At 45.1% G+C, this 24,886-nt stretch overlaps 1 protein-coding gene across 2 annotated transcripts in view; it reads left to right on the top strand.

Moving 5' to 3' along the window:
- Positions 1-24,886, top strand: part of ASPH (aspartate beta-hydroxylase) — a 438,964-nt gene that overhangs the window by 167,263 nt on the left and 246,815 nt on the right. For both annotated transcript variants that reach the window (XM_030214873.1, XM_030214866.1), the window contains exon 5: positions 18,028-18,105. In XM_030214873.1, coding sequence (XP_030070733.1) covers positions 18,028-18,105 — 78 coding nt within the window. The remainder of the gene's footprint in view (positions 1-18,027; positions 18,106-24,886) is intronic.

The following is a 24,886-nucleotide window of genomic DNA, read 5'->3' as shown; positions in this document are numbered from 1 at the left end:
ACACCTTTTTGAAGGTTATGGTGGTAGTAGCTGCCTTTCTAAGGCGAGAGGGTATTCGGGTTCACCTGTACCTGGACGACTGGCTCATTCGAGCAAACTCTGCTGCAGAGAGTCAGCATGTAACAGCCAGAGTGGTCTCAGTACTTCAATCTCTGGTCTGGGTCGTCAATTTGGCCCAAAGTCACCTGACCCCCTCGCAGTCTCTAGAATATTTGGGGGCCAGGTTCGACACAGCCTCGGGGTATGTGTACCTACCCGAGCAAAGGCGGTGCAAGCTTCAGAATCAGGTCCGTCTGCTCCTGAGGATGCCCCGCCCGTGAGCTTGGGACATTGTCCAGCTGCTTGGATCGATGACGGCCACCATGGAACTGGTGCCCTGGGCGAGAGCGCACCTGAGACCTCTACAGTATGCTCTACTCCAAAGATGGTCTCCAGTATCTCAGGATTACCAATGCAGACTCTCTTGGCTCCCTGCGGCCCGACTCAGCATGGAGTGGTGGCTCTCAGACAGCATGCTGCGGCGAGGAATGCCGCTGGCGCTCCCCGATTGGTGCCTAGTGGTGACAGATGCCAGTCTGAAAGGCTGGGGCGCACATTGCAAGGGGAAGCATGCCCAGGGTCTATGGACACCCGAGGAGTCGGAGTGGTCCATCAACCGCCTAGAGTTGAAAGCGGTGTTTCAGGCGCTTCTGGCCTTTCAAGTGACCCTGGAAGGATTGGCTGTCGGACAACACGACAGCAGTGGCCTACATAAATCGACAAGGCGGCACTCAGTGCAGAGCTCTAGCCGCACAGGCCGAACAAATTTGCCACTGGGTCGAGCTGTATCTACAGTTTTTGTCGGCAGCTCACATTGCAGGTCAGAGCAACGTGAAAGCCGATTATCTAAGCAGGCATCAGATCGATTCAGCGGAGTGGGAACTTGCAGACGAAGTGTTCCTGCAGATATGTGCCAAGTGGGGCAAGCCCGTGATGGATCTAATGGCGACAAGCTCCAATGCCAGTCCCATGCTTCTTCAGCAGATGGAGAGATCCTCGCGCGGCGGGGTTGGATGCCTTGGCTCAACCCTGGCCTCTGGGCCTACTGTATGTGTTCCCTCCGTGGCCCTTGTTAGGGCGAGTGCTCCTGCGGATTCGGCTGCATCCAGGAGAAGTGGTTCTCGTCGCCCCGGATTGGCCCAGGAGGCCTTGGTATGCGGACCTCCGACAGATGCTCGTAGAGGATCCCCTTCAGTTACCTCTGGTTCCCAACCTGTTGTCACAGGGTCCGGTGAGCATGGAGGACGCCAGCCGATTTGGTCTTATGGCCTGGCGATTGAGAGGGCGCAATTGAGAGGCAGAGGCTATTCCAATAAAGTAATTACCACTCTCCTGCAAGCCCGCAAGCATTCCACTTCCGTGGCTTATGCCAGGATTTGGCGCCAGTTTGAAGTCTGGTGTGCTTCCAGAGAGATCACACCCCTGCGGGCTTCTGTCTCGCCGATTCTGGACTTTTTGCAGGATGGTGTACAAAAAGGCTTGGCCTATAATTCCCTGCGGGTGCAAGTGGCAGCATTGGCCTCCCTGCGTGGCAAGGTTGAAGGCGTGTCTTTAGCTGCTCATCCGGATGTGGCACGGTTTCTTAGAGGGGTGCTTCGGCTCCGTCCTCCCGTGCGTGTGCCTTGTCCAGCTTGGAACCTGGGGCTAGTGCTGAAGGCCCTTCAGGGTGCTCCCTTTGAACCGCTTCGGCATGCTTCAGAGAAAGATTTGACACTGAAGGCCGTCTTGTTAGTGGCCATTACTTCGGCGAGACGGGTGTCAGAGCTCCAGGCGCTGTCCTGTAGAGACCCTTTTCTGCAGTTTTCAGAGTCCGGGGTCACGGTTCGGACCGTGCCTTCCTTCTTGCCTAAGGTGGTTTCAGCGTTTCACCTAAACCAACCTATTTTCTTGCCCTCCTTTGTCGAGGAGGAGTTTCCAGAATCTTTTGGGCAATTGCACCTGTTGGACGTGCGCAGGACTCTGCTGCAGTATCTGCGAGTTACTAACTCTTTCAGGACCTCTGATCATCTGTTTGTTTTGCTATCAGGTCCTCGCAGAGGGTCTCCAGGGTTTAAAGCCACTATTGCCCACTGGCTTAAAGAATCTATCTTTTCAGCTTATTTGCTTGCCGGCCGGCCTCCGCCTGAAGCCTTTAAGGCGCATTCCACTAGAGGAATTTCCTCTTCTTGGGCTGAAAGTGGAGCACTCTCTCTTCAAGAGATTTGTAGTGCAGCAACATGGGCTTCTAAGCTCTCTTTTGCCCGACATTACAGGCTGGATGTGGCTGCCAGGAGGGACGCACATTTTGGAGTGCAAGTGCTGGCGCGTGGTGTGGCTTGTTCCCACCCTATCTAGGGATTGCTTTGATACATCCCATCTGTAATGGCAGCATCTGCCTGATGACAAGGAAGGGAAAATTAGGTTCTTACCGTGATAATTTTCTTTCCTTTAGTCATAGCAGATGCAGCCATGATCCCTCCCTGTCTGATGCTATCTGCTGTAAATCTATTTCAGGTTCTGTTCGTGTTTCCTGGAGATTCCGTCCTTGGGAGAAAGTCAGAAAACTGTCTTCAGGATTCTTGTTCAATTAAAGGAGGATTCTTGTTCAATTAAAGGGGGATGACTTAATTCCCTCCAGTTTCATGTTTTGGATGATGAGTTTATGCCCTCCGGGAGGATGTTTCATTCCCTCCATTCTGAGTTAAAGCCCTTTGTTGTAGGGCCATCGTTCGCTGTGAGGAAAGCTCATGTTATTCCCATTGCTGTTTGCCATACTGCTTTGGAAGCTTCAAATACTGAAGAGAGGCAGTGGAGCAAGCTGGTATGAGGCACTGAAAAAAGTGTGCTCTCTATCTCCCTCTGCTGGTTGATGGACACAACCCATCTGTAATGGCTGCATCTGTTATGACTAAAGGAAAGAAAATTATCACAATAAGAACCTAATTTTCCCATACATTTTTGGCCTGCCCAAAATACCCCTCCCCCTCGTTCTGTGTCAGTGCTTCTGTTTAGGTGTGTAGATGCTTCTAAAATGACCTCTATTAAATGCACTTAAGTCCATTTTACACAATGGGATTTGCAGCAAATAAGGTACAATAAAACAGTTATCAATCACAAGCGCCCCCCCCCCCCTTCTGCTGTTTTGTTGTTCTGTTAAATTATGGATTTCCTTTCCTTATCTTTAATTTTAGTAAATTGTGTTCTTATGCTCCCATGTGAAAAGTGATATATTAAAACACAATAAACATAAATAGGGACAGTGGTTTTCTCTTTTTTTTTTTTTTGGACATAGCTGATTGGCCTTTCTGAACTCTGCTAGCATTGCTGCCTTTGCCATTTTAAAATACACATCTTGATATTCACTTTGGCTTCTGGTCTGTAAAATTCCTGAGCTGTGAGTACAGCTTAATCTCAAGAGATCTTTTTGGCTTGTGTCATTTGTTGTACCTCAAGCTGCAGAAGAGACAGGCTGGTTTATGGGTTATTTGAATCTGTCCTGAACAGATTCAGTCCAAGTTCTGTGTAACCCCCCTTGTCTCCTCTTCTTTCATTGCTTTTGTGGAACAAGCAGCAATAAAGATACTGTAAATGAAACCTAAACACTGAAGAGATACTTCTCTTATAGTACATGGTTGATTAGATTAATGGATTTGGTGCAGGAGCTCCACTTGGGTAAAGGCGCACACAGATGCCTCGTCTGTATTGTCAATGCTGAACTGTTTTAATGAACCTGTTTCTTTATTTAAATCAAATTTTTAAAAATGAAAGAAGTGATCCAAGATGAGCCTAAAAAAGTGAGGGAAAAACCTGTTTCAAGTAAGAAGGAAGCCAGAGCCCAGGAGAAAAAGAAAACCAAGGAAGGGAAAGAAAAGGATGAGCCAAAGGTCAAGAGGCGTGCCACACTGGGCAGAGGTCCCAAGGATGCCAGCAATGTTAGGAAAGAGAGACTGAAAGAAAAGCAAAACCAGCAACATGATGGCAATGCCAAGGAGAAAGCAGCACCAAAAAGAGCTGGGAATACCAGGGAGAAGGAAACTACGAAAAGAGATGAGAATGCCAAGGAGAAGGAAACTTTGAAAAGAGGTGAGAACGCCAAGGAAAAGGAATCTACGAAAAAAACAAGTGGCAAGAATTCATCTGAGGCAAATCAGGCCAGCATAACATCCACAAAAAGCCCTTCAAAGCTGCTGGAAATACTGCGGAAGAAACTGGCACGAAAGGAAGGGCTGTAAATGAGGTACAGTCTTGCTAGAATTACACATGGACCTGAATGGCAAAGATTACCAGCAGCACTTCAGTAAATCATCTTCTGCAATAACATGATGTCCCAAAAATGTGTGTTTAACTCCCCCCCCCCCCAAAAAAAAAAAAAAAAAAAAACCATAACAAATACCTCCTACAATTAGTGGAGTGGAGGAGTGGCCTTGTAGTTAGAGCACCAGTCTTGCAATGCAGAGGTGGTCAGTGCAAATCCCACTGCTGCTCCTTGTGTTCTTGGGCAAGTCACTTAACCCTCCATTGTCTCAGGTACAGACCTAGATTGTGAGCCCTCCTGTGACAGAGAAATATCCAGTGTACCTGAATGTAACTCACCTTGAGCTACTACTGGAAAAGGTGTGAGCAAAATGTAAATAAATAAATAAAATTAGGTAATTCTAAATTTGGCTTTTATCCTTCAAAATACTTTCTAATTTCAATTCTAGAATTTATTTATTATTTTGTATTATTTTTAAAAGATTAAAACTTAACTAAATCCTTGATTACATTGAAACAATGTTTGTGGGAATATGTACTGCTAAAATGATTTTACTGGTAAAGAATAAAGGATAATACGTTTGATATACCTAGTAGCAGGCAGCATAAGCAAAGTTTTTTGTTTTTTTTTTTCCTTTCAGGTTTTATAGTTGTGATTACAGACAGTTTAAATCGATATATTCATATGTAAAGACAAGGTAGAGAGGATTTGAATATGTACATAGTATGTTGGACTAAAACAGACACCCTGTAAATTGGTATACATACTGTGAGAATAGTACTGACTTTTTTTTTTCATCTTAATCCTGTAATCTCAGATATTGTGGCTTGATTTGCTAGAAATTCTAATTTTATTCAGCATTTAAAGAGTACAACCTTACAGTGTTATGCAGTTAGTTGCTGTTTGGTTTGTATGAAAGAGTTAACTTGTTTAGCTAAACAGATGGGGGTATTTTTACAAAAATTGGGAATATAAAATTTAATCCCCAGACAAATATAAATGTCAGCTCAATATGTTTGGGTAATATATTATAATATATGACAATTTTGATAACTATAACACTGAAAATAATTATAACCCTTAAATGAATTCCTGCAGGAGTCCATCTTGAATGGCACTAAAAGAAGTACATAAGTTTCTTTGAAATTATTATTGCTGGAGGATGTACAAAAATGATTTGATTTACAGTAATGGTCTTACGAGTTGCTTTCTTATTATGATACTAGTAAAAAAGCCCCGTTTCTGATGCAAATGAAACGGGGGCTAGCAAGGTTTTCTTCAGAGTGTGCATGTGGGAGTGTGTGTCCCTGCCCTCTGCCCTCTCTCCCTCCCCCTCCCCCCTTGGAGTCCAGTCCTTCAGTGTTAAGTTTCCTGCTGTTCTGTGTTACAGAGAGAGTGAGGGCATCTCTCTCCCCTCCCCCTCTGAGTCCTTCACTGTTACAGAGAGAAGGATTTCGTGCTGTGCTGTTTTCCTTCACTCATGGGGAAACCGGATATCTCTGGCGCTTCACACTTCCGGCTGGAGGCTTCAGAACGTTGGTCTTGCCTTTTATATATATAGATGTGGCAGAATGTATTTTTGAGCACATAATGCACGTTTAGGGCCTCTCTTACTAAACCGCACCAGTGATTCCTGGCACGGCAATGCCAACAAAGACTTTCGTCGGCATTGCTGTGTGGGAATCGCTAGCATGGTTTGGTTAAAAGGGGCCCTTAATTATTCATTTAATGGTTACAATTAATAGATAATTTTCAGTGTTATAGTGTATGATAATTTTGGTAACTATCCTGCTTATTTTCGAAGGAGAAGGCCGGCCATCTTCCGACACAAATTGGGAGAGAAGGCCGGCCAAATCGGTATAATCGAAAGCCAATTTTGGCCGGCTTCAACTGCTTTCCGTCGCAGGGCCATCCAAAGTTCAAGGGGGTGTGTCGGCAGTGTACCAAAGGCGGGACGGGGCATGTTTAAGAGATGGCCGGCCTCGGCCGATAATGGAAAAAAGAAGGCCGACCCTGATGAGCATTTGGCCGACTTGGTCCATTTTTGTTCACGATCAAGCCTCGAAAAGGTGCCCGAACTGACCAGATGACCACAGGAGGGAATCGGGGATCACCTCCTCTTACTCCCCAGTGGTCACCAACCCCCTCCCACCCAAAAAAAAAATTAAAACACATTTTTTGCCAGCCTCTATGCCAGTCTCAAATGTCATACCCAGCTCCATGACAGCAGTATGCAGGTCCCTGGAGCAGTTTTTAGTGGGTGCAGTGCATTTCAGGCAGGCGGACCCAGGCCCATCCCCCCCCTACCTGTTACACTTGTGGTGGTAAATGTGAGCCCCCCCAAACCCACTGTACCCACATGTAGGTGCCCCCCTTCATCCCTAAGGGCTATGGTAGTGGTGTACAGTTGTGGGTAGTGGGTTTTGGGGGGGGATTTGAGGGGCTCAGCACACAAGGTAAGGGAGCTATGCACCTGGGATCAATTTGTGATGTCCACTGCAGTGCCCCCTAGGGTGCCCGGTTAGTGTCCTGGCATGTGAGGGGGACCAGTGCACTACAAATGCTGGCTCCTTCCACGACCAAAGGCTTGGATTTGGCCGGGTTTGAGATGGCCGCCATTAGTTCCCATTATTGGCAACTAATGGCTGCATGCGTCTGGTAGTGCTATATAAATGCTATTAGTAGTAGTAGTAGTATTGGCGAAAACCAATGGCGGCCATCTCTAACGCCGGCGATCTCTAAGGGCGGCCCGAATGTTGAGATTTGGGCGTCCCCGACCGTATTAGCGAAACGAAAGATGACCGCCCATCTTGTTTCGATAATACAGTCAGGTATGCCGCTTGACGGGGCCGTCATTAGAGATGGCCGCCCTTATAGATGGCTGGCCTCGTTCGATTATGCCCTTCCACATTACCCATGCTTCATATTGACCTGGTAATTTTATAAAGTCATTTTCGCATGGGTGGCATTCTGACTGCTCTAGAAGTATGCATACGTCCTTTGCTGGTAGGTGTGTACAGGGGGTGGAGTTTGGGCAGAGCAAGTAATGAGCACACATAATTATAAATGCTCATAGTTTAAATATTAATAGGTGCAGACATTTACTTCTTCTCCAGGACAGGTGAAAATGTCCCTAACTGCAGTGTGGTTGCAATTTCTGCTATCTTTGGTAGTGTTTTAAAAAGACTAACAGAAACTTACTTGTCTTTATAAAAATAACTCAAAATAGGTGCCTAAAAATGGATTTACAGTAGGTGTCCCCCGATTAAAATTATCCTCCTAATGTAACAATAATATGTTGTTGCTAATGATGCCTTTCTTGTAAAGAAGCATTTAAAAATGATTAGGTGCAAAATAAAGATTATTCAATAAAATGTTTTTGTTTCTTCATGTATTGCAGACAATGCACTGTGATAAATGTAGTCTGTGTTTTTGAAAGGCATTTGTGGATGTTCTGTTTTGATTTTTGTTTTTTAAGTTTCACCTGGAGAAATCTGGAGTCATCTTGGCTATGAGGCCTTTTAAAAGACTAGCACTAATAATGTTGCCGGTCATGAGCCTTTGGGACATCAGTGTACTCCTGGTATGGTAGAGCTGGAGAAAAAAAAGCCTTTATTGGGGCAGTCTTCAAAACAGAATAGTCTGAGTTTGTGGGTACTTACGAAGCAGTTGCTCAAATTTAAAAATACACTTTTACTCCTGGATTCTCTGTAGGTCACCCAAAGTTAGACGCTGGATGGAAATGGGCACCAGTTTGCCATTTAATTGGTTCTTGATTGAAGTTGCACATGGATCTCTATTGTGCACTATTCTATAACTTGGGGGGGCCTTTTACTAAGCTGCGTAAGTGCTTACGTGCGCCCAACGCGCATCAATCCTGAGTTACCGCCCGGCTACCGCATGGTCCGGGCGGTAATTTCATTCTCCAAGGACAAGCAGGCTGCTTGTTCTCAAGATTGGGTCGACGTCCACGGCAGCCCAGGAAACCAGCAAAATTTTGCAGCAAAATAAAAATCTCTGTAGAACGCTCTGGCACGCGGGCAGAACGGACCACGCATGCGCGAACGGCTTCCCGCCCGTGGCACGAGCGTGACATCGTCAGTTACTTTTTTTTTCCGCGACTGAGGTGACACGGAGTTTTTTCGGTTCTGTGTTACTTTCGGCCCAGGAAATCGTAGCATGTCCGCTTTTCCTTTTTGCTTCTCTTTTTGTTTAGTTTTCTAAAAATTAAAAAAAAAAAAGTTGTTTTTAGTTCTTATTTTCTTAGTTTTCTCACTGAGTATAAGCTTTCTTTCTTTTCGTCGTGGCCATCTTTTAGGCCGCATGGTCGGGTTTGTGCCTTTTTAATTGGCACAATTGTGTCTTTTAATTTCGCAGCCACCGTTTTTCCGTCCATGTCATCAAGGCCACCCAGCGGCTTCAAGCGTTGTACTCGGTGCAACCAGACCATCTCGGGTACCGACCCCCACTCGTGGTGTCTCCAGTGCCTTGGGCCCAATCATCTTCCAGCTGCTTGTAAGCTGTGTCCTTTAATGAAAAAATGGACCCGTGTCTCGGGAGGCTCAACGGGAAAAACATTTTTTGCTGATCGGTCCGGTCCTTCGACGTCGGCGGCGTTGACGTTGAAGGAAGCATCGACTTGAGAGCACAGGTAATGGCTGCTGAATGACCACATCGCGCTGGCAGCAGTGAGGCATCGAGTGGGTCTCCACCTGTGTCGAAGCCTACTGCTATGCAGGCCTCCCGGAACCGACCTTTGTTGGACCCGGCCCTGAGGAGGTGTGAGGATTCCACGTCCTCCTCTTCGGTACCGAGGAGTCTCGATGACGGACGTTGAGGAAAGGCTAAAAAGCACCGTCATCGTTCTCCTTCCATGTGCGGTACCAAGAGATCTGGGGAGCCGAGGGATTTGGCACCTGAGAAGTGTCAGTGCCGGGAGGACCGCTCACCCGCTATACAGGAGGTGCCGATGTGTCGGTCTTCTGGCAGCCTGGTACCGGCTCTCGTGCTCCCTCAGATTCTGCCACTGGCTCCTGCACCGGCCACGCAGCCTTTTCCGATGGAGGCTCTCGACGAGCGCATCAGGGCCCTTCTTCCAGAGCTTCTGGAGGGATTGCTGCGCCAGTCTATTTCGGTGTCGGGGGTGCTTGCGTCTTCTGCACCGTCTGTTGAGGTGGCATCTGGTCCTTCGCCTGTGTTGAGGTCCCCGACCTCGGTGCCACTTGTGGCATCGGCGTTGGCTGCCATCCGGGTCAACTCTCTGACGTTGGCGGAGAAAGCTTCGTCGCAGTCCAGGCAGGGGTCGACTTCTCGACATCCTCCTCGAGGTCGTTGTTCCTCGACGTCGAGACAGGCTCGGATTCAGGCTGCTCTTAGAGAGCTTTTGTCCGATACCGATGATGAGTGCTCGTGGGAGGAAGAGGAAGATCCCAGATACTTTTCTGAAGAAGAGTCCTATGGGGTCCTCTCTGATCCTACTCCGCCCATTGAAAGAAGGATGTCTCCGCCTGAGAGTCTTTCTTTCTCTTCCTTTGTTCGGGAAATGTGTAAGGATATTCCCTTCCCTATGGAGGTTGTGGATGAGCCCAGGGCCGAGATGCTCGAGGTCTTGGATTATCCTTCTCCACCTACAGAGGTTGCAACGTCTCCCTTGCATAACACACTCAGGGAAGTTCTTATACAAAACTGGTCGTTCCCTCTCTCTAATCCAGTGGTCCCCAAAAAAGCTGAGTCCCAGTGCAGAGTCCATGGAGAGCCGGTGATGGTGAAGTCTCAGCTACCTCACGATTCTGTGGTGGTGGATTCTGCTCTCAAGAGAGCCAAGAGTACTAGAGACTATGCCTCGGCGCCCCCAGGCAGAGAGTCTAGGACCTTGGATTCTTTTGGGAGGAAGATGTGTCAGGCCACTATGCTTGCAGCCAAGATACAGACATTCCAGCTCTACACGAGCATCCACTTGCGGAACTCAGTGAGGCAACTGTCCAGTTTGGTCGACGTGCTTCCTCTGGAGCTTGCCGAACCTTTTCACCAGGTGGTCAGGCAACAGAAGGCGTGTCGAAAATTCCTGGCCAGGGGTACTTACGACACTTTTGATGTAACATCCAGAATAGCTGCTCAAGGTATAGTGATGCGCAGACTCTCATGGCTGCGTGTTTCTGACCTCGATCATAAGATCCAGCAGCGAATGGCGGATGTTCCTTGCCGGGGGGGATAACCTTTTTGGCGAAAAAGTAGAGGATGTGGTCGATCAGATCAAAAAGCACCATGATGCTATGGATTCTCTCTCCCGCTGGGTGTCTTCTGCTACTACCTCCATCTAGGAGGTTTTTTGGAGGGAGGAGGAGTGCTCCCTATTCCTAAAATAGTCGTAGGTACATTCCTGCTTCTCGGCAGCCTACCCAGGCTCAGTCCCAGCGCACTCGTTCTCGTCAACAGCGTGCGCCTAAGGCCCATGCGGCTCCCCAGCAAAAGCAAGGGACGGGCTTTTGACTGACTCCAGTGCAGCATAGCCACAGTGCAAGTGTCCGTTCCGGACGACTTACCGGTTGGAGGGAGGTTAATATTTTTTCACCAAAGGTGGCGTCTTATAACCTCCGACCGGTGGGTTGTTCAAATAGTCCGGTTAGGATACACCCTCAATCTGGAATCCAAACCTCCAAATTGCCCACCAGGAGCTCATTCTTACAGCTCCCAGCACAGGAACTCTCCGCCCTTCTAAAGTCCAGTGTGGTCGAACCCGTTCCACCAGGGGAAGAAGGGCTGGGATTCTATTCCAGGTACTTCCTTGTGCAGAAAAAACAGGGGGGATGTGACCCATCCTAGAGCCAAGGGCCCTGAACAAATTCCTAGTCAGGGTAAAGTTCAGGATGGTTTCCCTCGGCACCTTTCTTCCCATGATTCAGGAAAACGATTGGCTATGCTCTCTGGATTTAAAGGATGCCTATACCCACATCTTGATACTCCCAGCTCACAGGAAGTATCTTCGATTTCGGTTGGGAACTCAGCACTTTCAGTACTGTATGCTGCCCTTTGGCCTCGCATCTGTGCCCAGGGTTTTTACAAAGTGCCTGGCTGTTGTCGCAGCATCGCTATGCAGACTGGGAGTGCATGTGTTCCCTTATCTCAATGATTGGCTGGTGAAGAGCACCAAGTCCTATCTTGTTCCAGTTCAATTATTAGAGTTCATGGGAGCTCTGTTGGACACATGGGCATCTCGAGCTTATCTTCCCCGGGCAAGGGCAGATAATCTCCTGGCCCTCGTGTCCATGGCTCTAGCGTCTCAACAGATCACAGCTCAGCAGATGTTGAGACTCTTAGGACACATGGCCTCCACAGTTCGTTACTCCCATGGCACATCTAAATATGAGATCAGCTCAATGGACCCTAGCTTCCCAGAAGTGCCAGGCTGCAGGGGATCTAGGGGATGTGATCCATCTCTCCACTGACTTTTGCAGTTCCCTTCAGTGGTGAACCATTCGATCCAATTTGACCTTGGGGCGTCCATTCCAAATTCCTCAGCCATGAAAAATGCTGACGATGGATACATCCCTCCTAGGGTGGGGAGCTCATGTAGATGGACTCCACACTCAAGGAGCTTGGTCCTTTCAGGAAAAGGGTCTTCAGATCAACCTCCTGGAATTACGAGTGATCTGGAACACTCTCAAGGCTTTCAGAGATCAACTGTCCAACCAAGTCATTCTGATTCAGACAGACAATCAGGTTGCTATGTATTACACCAACAAACAGGGGGGCACCGGATCTTGCCCTCTGTGTCAGGAAGCCGTCCGGATGTGGCTTTGGGCACGCCATCACGGCATGTTTCTCTAAGCCACGTACCTGGCAGGCGTAAACAACAGTCTGGCCGACAGGTTGAGCAGGATCATGTAACCTCACGAGTGGTCACTAAACAAGGGCATTGTCCACAAGTTCTTCCGAGCGTGGGGCACCCCTTCGGTGGATCTTTTTGCCACTCAGATCACAAAGTCCCTCAGTTCTGTTCCAGACTTCAGGCCCACGACAGACTAGCATCAGATGCCTTTCTCCTGCATTGGGGGACAGGCCTTCTGTATGCGTATCCTCCCATACCTCTAGTAGGGAAGGCTTTGCTGAAACTCAAGCAAGACCACGGAACAATGGTCCTGGTTGCTCCCTTCTGGCCTCATCAGATCTGGTTCCCTCTTCTTCTGGAGTTGTCTTCCGAAGAACCGTGGAGATTGAAGTGTTTTCCGACCCTCATCATCCAGAACCAGGGGTCACTTCTACACCCCAACCTCCAGTCTCTGGCTCTCACGGCCTGGATGTTGAGAGCTTAGAAGTGGCCTATTTAGGTCTTTCAGACGGTGTCTCCCGAGTCTTGCTTGCTTCCAGAAAAGATTCCACGAAAATGTGTTCAAATGGAGGAGGTTTGCCGTCTGGTGTGACAGCAAGGCCCTAGATCCTTTTTCTTGTCCTACATGGACCCTGCTTGAATACCTTCTACACTTATCAGAGTCTGGTCTTAAAACCAACTCCATAAGAGTTCACCTTAGTGCAATTAGCGCTTGTTGTCAATGTGTAGAGGGTAAGCCTATCTCTGGACAGCCTTTAGTTGTTCGCTTCATGAGAGGTTTGCTTTTGTCAAAACCCCCTGTCAAGCCTCCACCAGTGTCATAGGATCTCAACGTCGTTCTCACCCAGCTGATGAAAGCTCCTTTTGAGCCACTGAATTCCTGCCATCTGAAGTACTTGACCTGGAAGGTCATTTTCTTGGTGGCTGTTACTTCAGCTCGTAGTCAGTGAGCTCCAAGCCCTGGTAGTGCATGCACCTTATATCAAGTTTCATCATAACAGAGTAGTCCTCCGCATTCACCCTAAGTTCTTGCCGAAGATGGTGTTGGAGTTCCATCTGAACCAGTCAGTTATCTTGCCAACATTTTTTCCTCGTCCACAAACCTGCCCTGGTGAGGACAAGTTGCACACCTTGGACTGTAAGAGAGCATTGGCCTTTTACGTGGCATGGACAAAGCCCTATAGACAGTCCGCCCAGTTATTTGTTTCTTTTGATCCCAACAGGTGGGGAGTCACCTTCGGAAAACGCACAATCTCTAATTGGCTAGCGAATTGCATATCCTTTTCTTATGCCCAAACTGGGCTGACTCTCGAAGGCCATGTCACGGCTCATAACGTCAGAGCCATGGTTGCGTCAGTGGCTCACTTGAAGTCAGATTCCATTGAAGAGATTTGCAAGGCTGCAACGTGGTCATCAGTCCACACATTCACATCTCATTACTGCCTTCAGCAGGATACCAGACGCAACAGTCGGTTTGGGCAGTCGGTTTGCAGAATCTGTTCTAGGTTTAGAATCGAACTCCACCCTCCTAGGCCCATTTCTGTTCTGTTCCAGGCTGCACTCTAACTTAGTCGTGTTTCTTTTCAGGTCAATCTCTGTTATGTCCTCGCCGTTGCGAGGCCCAATTGACCAGTGTTCATTGTTTTGAGTGAGCCTGGGTGCTTGAGATACCCCAATCGTGAGAACAAGCAGCCTGCTTGTCCTCGGAGAAAATGAAGATACATACCTGTAGCAGGTATTCTCCGAGGATAGCAGGCTCAATATTCTCACAAACCCTCCCTCCTCCCTGTTGGAGTTGTTACAGTTCTATAATTTGTTTTTTAATAAACTGAGTAAGGGCACGCTTGCGTTGCGGGCGGGAAGCCGTTCCCGCATGCGCAGTGCATTCTGCCCGCATGCCGGAGCGTTCTAGAGAGATTTTTATTTTGCTGGTTTCCTGGGCCGCCGCAGACGTCAACCCAATTATGAGAACAATCAGCCTGCTGTCCTTGGAGAATACCTGCTATAGGTATGTATCTTCACTTTTTTGATGCGCGCCCGAAAATATTTTTATTTTCTGGTGCGCGGGCGGTAATTGTAATTTGGACGCGCATTGACCATTACCGCCAAGTTAACATGTGAGACCTTGGACTTGGCGGTAAGGTCTCAGACCCAAAATGGCCACGTGTCAGTTTTCAATTTGCTGCACGTCCATTTTCGGCCCTCCCAAAAAAAGGCATTTTTTAATAGGTGTGCTGAAAAATGATCCTGCGCCTGGCCAAAACACGCGCCTACACTACCACAGGCCATTTTTCAGCACATCTTAGTAAAAGGACCCCTTGGTGCCTAACTATTCCTGTACACAACCCAAAAGTTAGGCACCAAGTTGTAGAATAGTGCCAGTTAGTGCCTAACTTTGAGTGCCAGATTTAACACCCATTTCTATCAGGCATAAGGTCCGGTGCCCAAGGTTAGGCACAACCTGCGTGCTATACCAGTATTCTATAAAGGCTGGGCATCCTTTACAGAATGGGGGCTCCACACAGATCTTTTTGGCAGCTATATATATGGATTTCCCCATTTAAAAATTGCTTAGGGAAAATGTACCCAGAAATTTGCAAATTTGCACCTATCATTTGTGTGGCTACTTTTCCCCGCAAAACCATGCATGTAGTTTTGAAAATGCAAAATAGCACATGTTATTGCCTGACCAACTGAATCCCACCTCTGAGTTTGCCCACTATTCTTGTGGATAGAGATACACACATTGTTCAACCCTGCATATATACTTTTTACCGGGGAAAAGGATGGGCAAGTTCCATGGGTAAATGTTTATCTGTGGGGCAGCACTTTACAAAACCAGAACACTGTACTAGGGATTTCATGGTAAGAATCCTGAAAGGGAACTTTAAAACAATACAGGAACTTAAGACCTTTGAAGTCAGAATGATTAAATATTTTGACACCCACCAGACAGGACTTAACAAAGATCTGGGTTTTCTAGCCCATTATAAACCATAAAATTGTACTGCTTTGTCACCCTCCTGTCTCCATGCATATTTCCCTGTCCCTCATCCACCAGACTCTTACTGTCTCTCACCTATCCACCCCCATCCTGTTAGACTGTCACTGAAATGCTTGGATGTTTCACTTATATATACTGTCATCTACCATTTGCTTATTTCCAATCTGATGAAGAAAGGCAACCTTCGAAAGCTAATCAAGAAATGTATTAAGTTATGTCCAATAAAAAAGGTATCATCTTATTTTCTTTTCCATGTTTTATTTTGTTTGATCTCTTCATGAAAAAATGTTTTGGGGAAAGTTTTTCACTTCTCATTTGAGCCCCACATTACAGTCCTGCCACCCGTTCCTTGCACATTGTTGCATATGTTTATTCTCAATTAGGGCTTCTTAGAGTTCAGCAGTAATGTAGTAGTCTGTTGTTCTAGGCACATTGCCTTGAATTATTTAATTGGAAAGAATGTTCAAATGCCAGTGTTAGTTTTTTAAACATCAGCCACCACATTCAGATAATTTACATATACTCAGTGCTGCTATCCAGAGTGTGAGTGGTGCTGAATATACATAAGTACATAAGTATTGCCATACTGGGAAAGACCAAAGGTCCATCAAGCCCAGCATCCTGTTTCCAACAGTGGCCAAATTCAGGTCACAAATACCTGGCAAGATCCCAAAAAGCACAAAACATTTTATACTGCTTATCCCAGACATATAAGAGCAGTGAGTGTTGCTGCTCTCCAAATGACAGTGATATTGAGACTGCTATCTGGATAGCTGTTCAGATAATTTTAGGATAGCCTTTTTGATGTCCTACATTACTCCAGATAGGTTTCCATATAGTGGACTGAATTATCGCTCTGTGCCGGATAAGTAACAAACCAGCCATGCTCTGTCCTTACTTCACCTTGGCATTCTTTGGGATAATGCCAGAAGTGATCTGTAATAATTTTCCATGGTACTGTCTGTATACTACCACTGAAATTCAACAGAAATAGGTATCAAAATAAACAGCTGCCATTATCCAAATAATTACTTTTTACTATCAAGGCCTGAAATTTTATTTGCAATCAAAGCTTCCATATTCCACCTGGAGTAATGACTGCTGGTTTTTCAAGAGGCTGCAATAATGGTGAACCAAGGTGTTCAACCCCTCCAACACTTTCACTTGTGCTTTGAACCATGTCGGTGTTTTTGCTTAGGTTTGCTGTCAGACCTTTAAAATCGAGTTTTGATTCAATTGATGTACTCTGTAGCATTTCTTGATGTACAACTGTGGAGATCTTTTGCTGAGATCACCAGAGCTCAGCTTAACACATTTTCCTCAGATGCCATTTTGGCTCCCCCTTCCTCTTTTTATGTTTAATTTTCAGGTATGTTTTGGATAATTGTCTTCTGAAATATAGTTTGCAACAATTTTCAGCTTCAATTTCCTCTCTGACTTTGGGACAGTAGTTTCTAGGATATATTGATATTCAGTTGGATACATTCTTCACCTGACAGTATTTCCTGTGCCATTGGCTGAAACACAATCCCAAAGCATAATACGTCCATCCTCATGCTTGTGTTCTTTTCTTCAAATGCTTCACCCTTTTTTCGCCAAATAAATTTTGGTTGTGGCTAAATAGTTCAATTTTCATTTCCTTCTTCCAAAGTACTTTGTTCCAAAACGTTTTATGCTTATCATGCTTTTACATACTGTTGACAAGTTTTGTGATAGAAAAGCTTTTTCTGACAACTCTCCTGATGAGTATCATTGTTCTGTACGCAATGATGTACTGTAGAATATAGACAACTACTGCAGTATCAGCCAAACTTTTCAGGGGGTCATTTACAGTTCTCTGTGGGTTCTGTTTTGTAGATCTGAACTATCAGGTTTTTCTTGGTTTCCCAGATTTTGCCTTAACTGCAACGCTTCCATGTATCTTCCATTTCCTAATAATGTTTCTGATTGATTGTATTGCTAGCTGAAGGTGTTCAAAATTTTGTTTGTATCCTTCCCCTGTTTTGTAAGTGCAAATTATCTTCACTGTCAAATGTTCACACAGCTGCTTCGAAGAATTCCCTGGTTGCAGAAAGTAGACAGGATGATCTCAAGCTGAGAAGTTGGAGGGTTCATAGTATTTGTTGAACTGTTCAGTTGTCTTTGCTTGAATAATTGACGGCCTAATGAGTCTCTGAATGTTTTAGGCGCTATTAACAACTTAAAAAAAAAAGTTGTAATGAGTGAACTAGAAGACTGGCCATACTTTTCCACCTGTCATAGTCACATTTTATTTTCAATCATTAAGACAAGCAAATAAAAATTTTGCATTACAATTTGCAAAAAGATGCTGTGCTTAACTTTATGCCATGTAGAAGCTGTGTTGGCTTCTGTTCCCCTTTAGGCACCAGAAATATATAATTTGACAGTGGAAACTTAAACTTTTGCACACAATTGTATGCGTGGAAGTTTTTCTAATATGTTGAAAGGAAAAACTGCAATCATAGGAATTACATGTACTGATACCAAGTTTCATTTAAATCCTCAGAAGCTGTGCTGAGTAACTTGTATAGCCGGCATTAGCACAGAACTGGGGCATCTCTGCTTCTTAAAGGCTGTACACCAATTGTGTTTTCAGGATATTCCTAATGAAAGTGCAAGAGAGAAATTTGCATATATTGGGTGAAAGTATATGCAGATCTATATCGTGTATATTCATTGGGGATAACCTGAAAACCCGAGTGTGTGTGATCTACAAAACTGGATGTTCTCCTCTTCCCTGCAGTAGCATATGATCATCCTAAGGAATTACATAACTCTACCCAATCCCAACTTTATTGAACAGTACAATTTAATGTTTTATCATCAGTTAATGTGATGTACCTGAACAGGAGCCCGTTGTACAATAAGTGCTAATGTTAACTTTATAACTGGCAAATACAGGACTTAAAGAACAATCTGGCCCTGAAGGAGAGTCTGAAGATCCCATTCATCCTGAAGTGGAACCACCTTTGGAGTCAGGTAAGATCCTGATGGAGAGAAATGGGCGGCTACAGCTGGCAAATAAAGGAAGGGGGTGCCTTTCATTTTGGTGGGCCTTGGGGACCATGGCTACCTCACCACACTAAAAGATTATTGTTTGGCTTGCTTTGTGTCACATTATTTGCATGAGCTGAAGTAAAGGATAAGTGATTGGGACTCGGTAGCAAAGCAGCGAGAAAATCAAAGAAAACAAAGTTACTGTAGAGCAGTACTTGACACTTCGATTTTCCAGATATTAACAATGCATGTTCATGAGATAGATTTGCATGCAGTCCCTCCATTGCATTGAAGTTTATCTCATGTATCTGTTGATGAAATACCCAGGCAACCTTATTTTCAGGCTCTCTCAATGACTGGGTTGAGAACCTGATGGTATAGAGTAGCAAATGCTTGTCTACTTCATTTCACAAAAAGGCCTTATATTCTATCCTCTGAGAGATGGAGGAGATACAACAATGGAAGCTTTTTTCTGCCTGCAGAGCACAGTGTTTAGCAAGTGTAGAATGCAACACTGAAAGCATTTCAAAATCCACAGGCCAGCTTTATCAGCCTTGTGTATCACTGCACCATCTGAACCAGGGCCAGTGTTCTAGGTTGGTTTGGAGTAATGTACTGAATGGAATCTATTCATGTTCCACTAACTGCCAACACCTGTTCTACATTGTCACCATATACAACTACTCATCCTACTGCTCTTTTCTTCTGTCCCCATATACTTGTGCTACCTACAGTGCTGACAGCAGACATGTTTAACAGGAGGTGCGGCCCCCTGGTACCTTAAAATGACCTGATCCACTTCATTCTTTGCCCGGGCAGAGGCAGCAGCACTTATAGGCTGGCTGCAGCTTGCACCAGGGCTTTCTCTGTGAACCGTCCTACCCTTCACAAAACAAGAAGTTGCGTCAGAAGGGGTGGGATGGTTCACAGAGAATGTCCTGGTGCAGATCGCAAGCAGCCTTTGAGTACCACTTCTGCTGCCCAGGTGAAGACTTAAGGGAGATAATTTTACGGCACGGATTGGGAGGTGGTGGTCTGACATGGGCTACGTACACAATACACATACCTGGAATAAATGCAATGTTCCCCTCCTCATACTTACACTCTTCCTTCTACAAGTACTCATTCACCTCTCCTTTCTTCTCTTACTTTGCCTTTCATGCTCTGCTTATTGTGTGATGGGAAGTCAAAGAAGTGAAGGATCTCCTGAGATTCCCCTACATTGCAGCAATAGAAGCTGCTCTGTCAGCAGGGAGGTGCAGCTCAGCCAACTACAGCAACTCTTCTAGGAGCAAGGTAAAAGGGGGGTAGGGGGATTTGCTCCTCCCTCACCAGAGAAGAGAAAATGGATTCCACATACAATCATCAGAATTCTTCATTTGGAGGAGGAAGAAGAGAAAGGATGCACTGTGCACCCTCCCCACGACAATATGTGGGTTCAGAATCTTCTGCAGTAGAGATGCTTTTGCAGCAAACTTGCCTCATGCCGCCACTCCTGATGAAAATGTGGACAGGGATAGGCAGAGAGGCTTGCTCCCTCAAAGCACTGAAGGGGGAGGAGAATCTGTAGACTTGTGCTTCCACAGGGATAGGATTACTGAGTGAGTCTGCCTAAGACTTTGCCTTCTCCTTTTCATGCTGCATTGCAGGGCGGTTTCCTCATCCATTGTTTTCAGGCCGTAGCTATATCTACCTGCCTGTCTTTGTATACATACAAATGTATTTAATCTTCCATTTCCTTCTGTAAAATTACACACGCACAAAAGGAAGAAGACTTTAAAGCTGAAAGAAGAAAGCTATAAAAGGTAAATTAGTAATGGCAGGGAACTGGTTAGGTGTGGTGGCTTCAGAGTAGCCAGTCTGTTTATGTAAAGCTTCCCTTTTGCATAGTAATACAATGGGGATATTCCTTTCAACACAGGGCTAGCCCAGCTCCAAAGGCATGTAGGTAAAAAAAACCTGGAGTGAACATCTCATCTTATGGAAACTTATTTCTTTGATGTTCTCTTTTGGTTCCATTGTAAACTGCAATAAAATGCACTTGACTGACTTAAGGGGCTCATTTCAAAGTTCTTATACAAAGTTCCGTAGGCTACTATGAAACTTTGTAAGTCAGTGCTTTGAAAATATGTCTTGGCACCTGATTTAGTCTTCTTCAGTTATTTCTTTTCATTTACAGTCAACTTGTAATATTTCTTTTTTTGGGGGGTGGGGAGAGGATAGCAGTTTCCTCTATGTGGTGGCTTTCTAGTTCAATCAGAATTTATGTCTTTTGGCCTGTAGCACTAAAAACCTTTATTCACATTTGGGTTTTTTTTTTCTCCTATTTATATTCTCATCACTGTAGCAACCGTCCTTGCCCAGGAGGTATACATCAAGGCTTCCCTCAGAAACCAACACTCATGGATCTAAGTGTAATGAACTCCCTACTAGAGGTCTGAACACTTGTCCCACAGTATTCCAAGCCCCCGCTGTCCTGTAGAGAATAAGCTTAATCTGGGAATCAAACCCACATCCTCTGTATGGTAGTCTGTGACTTTGCCAATGAGCCATTATGCTGGGCCACAAGATATATCTTCAGCACCACAATTTGAATAGTAGTGTAGTAGATGAAGTTTGGTTCCTTTCAAACTTACAAAGCAGAGATAAACTATCGATGAATAGATAGTGGCTCACAAACGTTTTCAGGATTCTCATCTCTGGAGAAAAGCTGACAGCAAGGTTTCTCTGAGCACAGGACTAAGCCAGCTTGCACTCAGTCCCTGTGACAGCCTCATTCTCCTTCTCCTCTAGATTCTTTTTTATATAGGAAGTGAGAGGAGGGGAGCAAAGCTGTTGTGGGGACTATATATGAACAGTTTTCTGTAACTAAGAATCAGGTTAGCAGAGAGTGTGAAATATTTAAAGTGAAAGTGGTTATGCATCAGTAAATACAGTGGGGGAAATAAGTATTTGATCCCTTGCTGATTTTGTAAGTTTGCCCACTGACAAAGACATGAGCAGCCCATAATTGAAGGGTAGGTTATTGGTAACAGTGAGAGATAGCACATCACAAATTAAATCCGGAAAATCACATTGTGGAAAGTATATGAATTTATTTGCATTCTGCAGAGGGAAATAAGTATTTGATCCCCCACCAACCAGTAAGAGATCTGGCCCCTACAGACCAGGTAGATGCTCCAAATCAACTCGTTACCTGCATGACAGACAGCTGTCGGCAATGGTCACCTGTATGAAAGACACCTGTCCACAGACTCAGTGAATCAGTCAGACTCTAACCTCTACAAAATGGCCAAGAGCAAGGAGCTGTCTAAGGATGTCAGGGACAAGATCATACACCTGCACAAGGCTGGAATGGGCTACAAAACCATCAGTAAGACGCTGGGCGAGAAGGAGACAACTGTTGGTGCCATAGTAAGAAAATGGAAGAAGTACAAAATGACTGTCAATCGACAAAGATCTGGGGCTCCACGCAAAATCTCACCTCGTGGGGTATCCTTGATCATGAGGAAGGTTAGAAATCAGCCTACAACTACAAGGGGGGAACTTGTCAATGATCTCAAGGCAGCTGGGACCACTGTCACCACGAAAACCATTGGTAACACATTACGACATAACGGATTGCAATCCTGCAGTGCCCGCAAGGTCCCCCTGCTCCGGAAGGCACATGTGACGGCCCGTCTGAAGTTTGCCAGTGAACACCTGGATGATGCCGAGAGTGATTGGGAGAAGGTGCTGTGGTCAGATGAGACAAAAATTGAGCTCTTTGGCATGAACTCAACTCGCCGTGTTTGGAGGAAGAGAAATGCTGCCTATGACCCAAAGAACACCGTCCCCACTGTCAAGCATGGAGGTGGAAATGTTATGTTTTGGGGGTGTTTCTCTGCTAAGGGCACAGGACTACTTCACCGCATCAATGGGAGAATGGATGGGGCCATGTACCGTACAATTCTGAGTGACAACCTCCTTCCCTCCGCCAGGGCCTTAAAAATGGGTCGTGGCTGGGTCTTCTAGCACGACAATGACCCAAAACATACAGCCAAGGCAACAAAGGAGTGGCTCAGGAAGAAGCACATTAGGGTCATGGAGTGGCCTAGCCAGTCACCAGACCTTAATCCCATTGAAAACTTATGGAGGGAGCTGAAGCTGCGAGTTGCCAAGCGACAGCCCAGAACTCTTAATGATTTAGAGATGATCTGCAAAGAGGAGTGGACCAAAATTCCTCCTGACATGTGTGCAAACCTCATCATCAACTACAGAAGACGTCTGACCGCTGTGCTTGCCAACAAGGGTTTTGCCACCAAGTATTAGGTCTTGTTTGCCAGAGGGATTAAATACTTATTTCCCTCTGCAGAATGCAAATAAATTCATATACTTTCCACAATGTGATTTTCCGGATTTAATTTGTGATGTGCTATCTCTCACTGTTACCAATAACCTACCCTTCAATTATGGGCTGCTCATGTCTTTGTCAGTGGGCAAACTTACAAAATCAGCAAGGGATCAAATACTTATTTCCCCCACTGTATCACTGTGGCTCTGTGGCCCTAGGCAGTTAGGGCTATACAAAGTGAAATCCACACACATCCTTGAGTAAGCCACAACTGTGAATCATGTCCAGAATAAGCTAATGTTCAAATGTGCAAACACTCCTGCTGCAAACTAGTTATTTGTATCATGTCCCTGCTCTAGCAGCTTCTCTTACTTCTAAAAGCTGTAGTCACTGAAGACTTTACTAAGTGTAGGGATAGCACTGGAACAGATAAGATAGGGAGATAGTGAAAGCTTTGTTAGTAGGGGTTTTAAAGTAGCAAATTAGACAAGTTTCTGTCTGGAGTAGTAGTAGAGAGAGAATAGATCTTCTTGCCTAGAAGGAGACGGTTGCACGCAATAGCTTGTTAAAGTTCTTTCCAGGACCTTTCTGCAATGCAGGGACACCTAAACAGTACTCAGATGATGGTTCTTGGTAAAACTTGATTCTTCTTTGCTACCAAACTGCTTTTTATGGTACCACAGTGTTTTAAATGGCCTTCATTAGTCCTTCATAATAGTTTGCAGTAGTTTTCTATCCCTCATAGTTAGGCATATCATAATGACACTCTCTTTATTTTGTTAGCACTTCCCAAATTTAAAGACATTTTCCATAGTTCAGCCCCTAGAATAGTAGCACAAAAAGAAGATTGAAAAAGTAATATACTTCCCCAAAATAGCTGCTCATAGGCTTGTATCTGTTGGTCTGCTGAGTGGCAGAACATTGGAAAACTGGAAGCAGATGGATGCATTGTGCTGCAGCTGTGCTTTGAGGAGAGCCTAGGCTACAACTTAGTTCCTCATCTGTTACACAAATAGTGCTTTAAAAAAATAACTTTCTTCATAGACAATAAAGATACGAAGCCCTCATTGATGGATTATGTCATTTGATAGAGCCAGTATGATGGAAAGAGTAGCTAGCTCTTGAAAATTACAGCTCTTTCCAGCCTGTGCAGGACTTTCTGTGCTGGTGATGTTATGCAGGGCCATATCAGTTATGTTTTTCTCTTTCTTTGTTTTGTGAGTAACCATTTTGTGGCAGTTTCAGCTTTAGGTCCCTTCTAGGTTTTATTGGGTAGGTATTTTGGGTGTTTTTAGTTTTCTTCTTTATTTTTTTTGTATGGCTGTTGCCTGCATCGATACCAGTGTATCTCACTGGCTTGCATTTGAGCATAGAATTTGTTTCAAAATGATCACTTTTTGCTTTTTAAAGCTTTATATGCTGAGCCTGCATCTTGTATTGCCTTGTTGAAGATTATTTGCAGAGTGTAGAGTATGTGTAGGTGTATAGAAGTTTGTTTGAGGTGCCTTCTTTTAGGCACATCAGGCTTTATGTTTATTGGGACAGGAGTCATCATGGTCTCTGGACTATTTCTTTGGAATGCCTTACCTGACACAGTACATGCTGTAAATGTTTCCTCTCCTTTAATAAACAGCTCAAAACACACCTTTTTCTGCAGGTGTATGTTGATAAATAAGTATTACAGCACATGTGCTTTTTCTTTAAAAGACAGTTTAATTGGAGAATGTTTATTTTAGTAGTGTTGTATTTGTTTATCTTTGTGATTTTTATGATTATATGTTTTTGTTGTAAGCTGCACAGATTTGGAAATAGTGCAGGTCACAAGAAATTTTAAATAAAGAAATAAAATTTCCAATGAATAGACATGGAAAGCTACTCAGAGGCACTGGTCTATAAGATCAAGGATGATGTCTTCTAGCCAGGCCCCAACTCTGACTACTCCCACAGAGCATTTAATATGGAATCTGAGCACTCCTGGACGCCACTTCCTGGTCAAAGAATTTCTCTGAAAAGGAGATGTGAACTGGTCTCCTCTCAGACCCCCATTCCTTTCTAGGAAAGATAAAAATGTTCACCTGAGGAAATGGCTGACGATATCATATTCTTTAGAGGAAGAGGATGGGCTCATGGCACAGGTATTGGACATCCTTGAGTTTCATGAGCCTCTTAAGGGAGGCATACCCATATGCATAATATGTTAAGAATATGCAGCTGAGTTTGTGAGGGACCCCCCTCTGAGCAGCTTGTGAACATAAAAGTGGACTTTATGTAAGGAGTCCAGAAGACTCCCAGTTTTGAAGAGCAATAATTACCACACCAGTCAGTGAAATCTTCTTGAGAGCAGATTCGACTAATAGGATGAGAACCCACTCTTTAGGGCCCTTTGGAGGGACACTTAAATTGGACCATCCTGGGAGAAAGATTTATCCG

This window comes from Microcaecilia unicolor, chromosome 1 (assembly GCF_901765095.1).
Source record: "Microcaecilia unicolor chromosome 1, aMicUni1.1, whole genome shotgun sequence".
Taxonomy (NCBI): domain Eukaryota; kingdom Metazoa; phylum Chordata; class Amphibia; order Gymnophiona; family Siphonopidae; genus Microcaecilia; species Microcaecilia unicolor.
The sequence above is the reverse complement of the archived record's forward strand: the minus strand, read 5'-3'. Positions and strand labels throughout refer to the sequence as shown.